The sequence below is a fragment of the Wasmannia auropunctata genome, unplaced genomic scaffold (genome assembly GCF_000956235.1).
Source record: "Wasmannia auropunctata unplaced genomic scaffold, wasmannia.A_1.0 LD308272.1, whole genome shotgun sequence".
Classification (NCBI taxonomy): Eukaryota; Metazoa; Arthropoda; class Insecta; order Hymenoptera; family Formicidae; genus Wasmannia; species Wasmannia auropunctata.
The window spans coordinates 1-1065 of record NW_012054618.1 but is presented as its reverse complement, the minus strand read 5'-3'; the positions used below and the strand labels follow the sequence as shown (position 1 = coordinate 1065).

General features: G+C 44.3%; 1 protein-coding gene across 1 annotated transcript; it reads right to left on the bottom strand.

Annotated features, from left to right (window-relative positions):
* Nucleotides 1-46: 46 nt before the first annotated feature.
* LOC105461142 (CCHC-type zinc finger protein CG3800-like) lies at nucleotides 47-757 on the bottom strand. The gene is made up of 2 exons (XM_011707626.1): nucleotides 701-757; nucleotides 47-593 (listed from the first exon to the last, which is right to left on the bottom strand). The coding sequence occupies exons 1-2, from the start codon at nucleotides 755-757 to the stop codon at nucleotides 150-152; spliced, it is 501 nt and encodes a 166-aa protein (XP_011705928.1). The 3' UTR covers nucleotides 47-149.
* Nucleotides 758-1065: the final 308 nt, after the last annotated feature.

Here is a 1065-nt window from a genome sequence, read left to right as displayed (position 1 = left end):
TTGATATTATTTCAGCTTTAAGTTTTGATTGCGTATTTAAAGACCAGTACGGTAATTGGCGGTAGCTGAAATTAAAAAATTTATACTACTGGGCAATCGACATTAACTTCGGTCGAATTTGACTCTTTGGCCCCTTATTATTTGCTGTATTAATGAAAGACGTGTAATAGAAAAGACGCTAGGATCCTCGACAAAGAGGATTTACCGGCGTGATGAGGTCCGGAGCAGTGGCAGCATATAGGGTTGTTCCGCGGCCTTGGGCAAAACTCGACGCTGTGCGGCTCGCCGCAGCGGACGCAGCGCGGTAAGTGCCGACAATTAGCGGCCACGTGCCAGAAACCCTGACATCGGTAGCATTGCAACACGCTGTCCGCCGTTTGCGATAAGTTCTCCTGATACGCTTCTGGAGTAGTATTGTTTCCGTCGTTCCCCGGCGACGCGTATCTCGAGGGTATACCGAATGAGCCGCATGCGGTACCGCCGCAGCCGCCGCCGCCACGCCACCAGCGTTCCGGAACAGCATTGAAACGAGCCACCTCGAAAAAATCCAGACCTTGACGTAGCAAGGCTTCGTAATGACCCGCGTCGAAAACCTGGGGGGATTCGACAGAGGATCGATAAATATATATCCTCTACTATCTTATATCAGACTGTCAATTATATTTACAACGTGTTACACATATGTTATATTTGTACACACTTTATGCATCATACTTATATCAACGATTTTATACGGCTGGCTTATTCTGATCTTCATCTTAACATGTTCTCTTTCTCTCTCTCTCTCTCTCACTCTCTGTCTCTTGATTTGCTATCATTTACTACGTTGCGACATTGTCGATAAACTTCGATTGATATTAAATACGATCTAACGCTAATCACTTACGTCTAAATCACTACAATCGGGTATTATTAACGATGAGCGTTCAGTTTTAGTTTTTTCTCTAGCTGCATCTCGCGATGTTGGCTACTATGGCACTTGACTAATACTGACGCGCTTGTTTTTTTTTTTAAACCCCTCTAAAAACTTCTATACCTTACACGCTATCATCACGTCTAACAATA

Bases quoted from the DNA above. Each gene is read 5' to 3' on its own strand.
- LOC105461142 (XM_011707626.1), bottom strand. From the start codon at position 757: ATGAAGATCAGAATAAGCCAGCCGTATAAAATCGTTGATATAAGTATG. The intron at 594-700 runs GTGTGTACAAAT...GAATCCCCCCAG, and splicing joins ATATAAGTATGATGCATAAA to GTTTTCGACGCGGGTCATTA.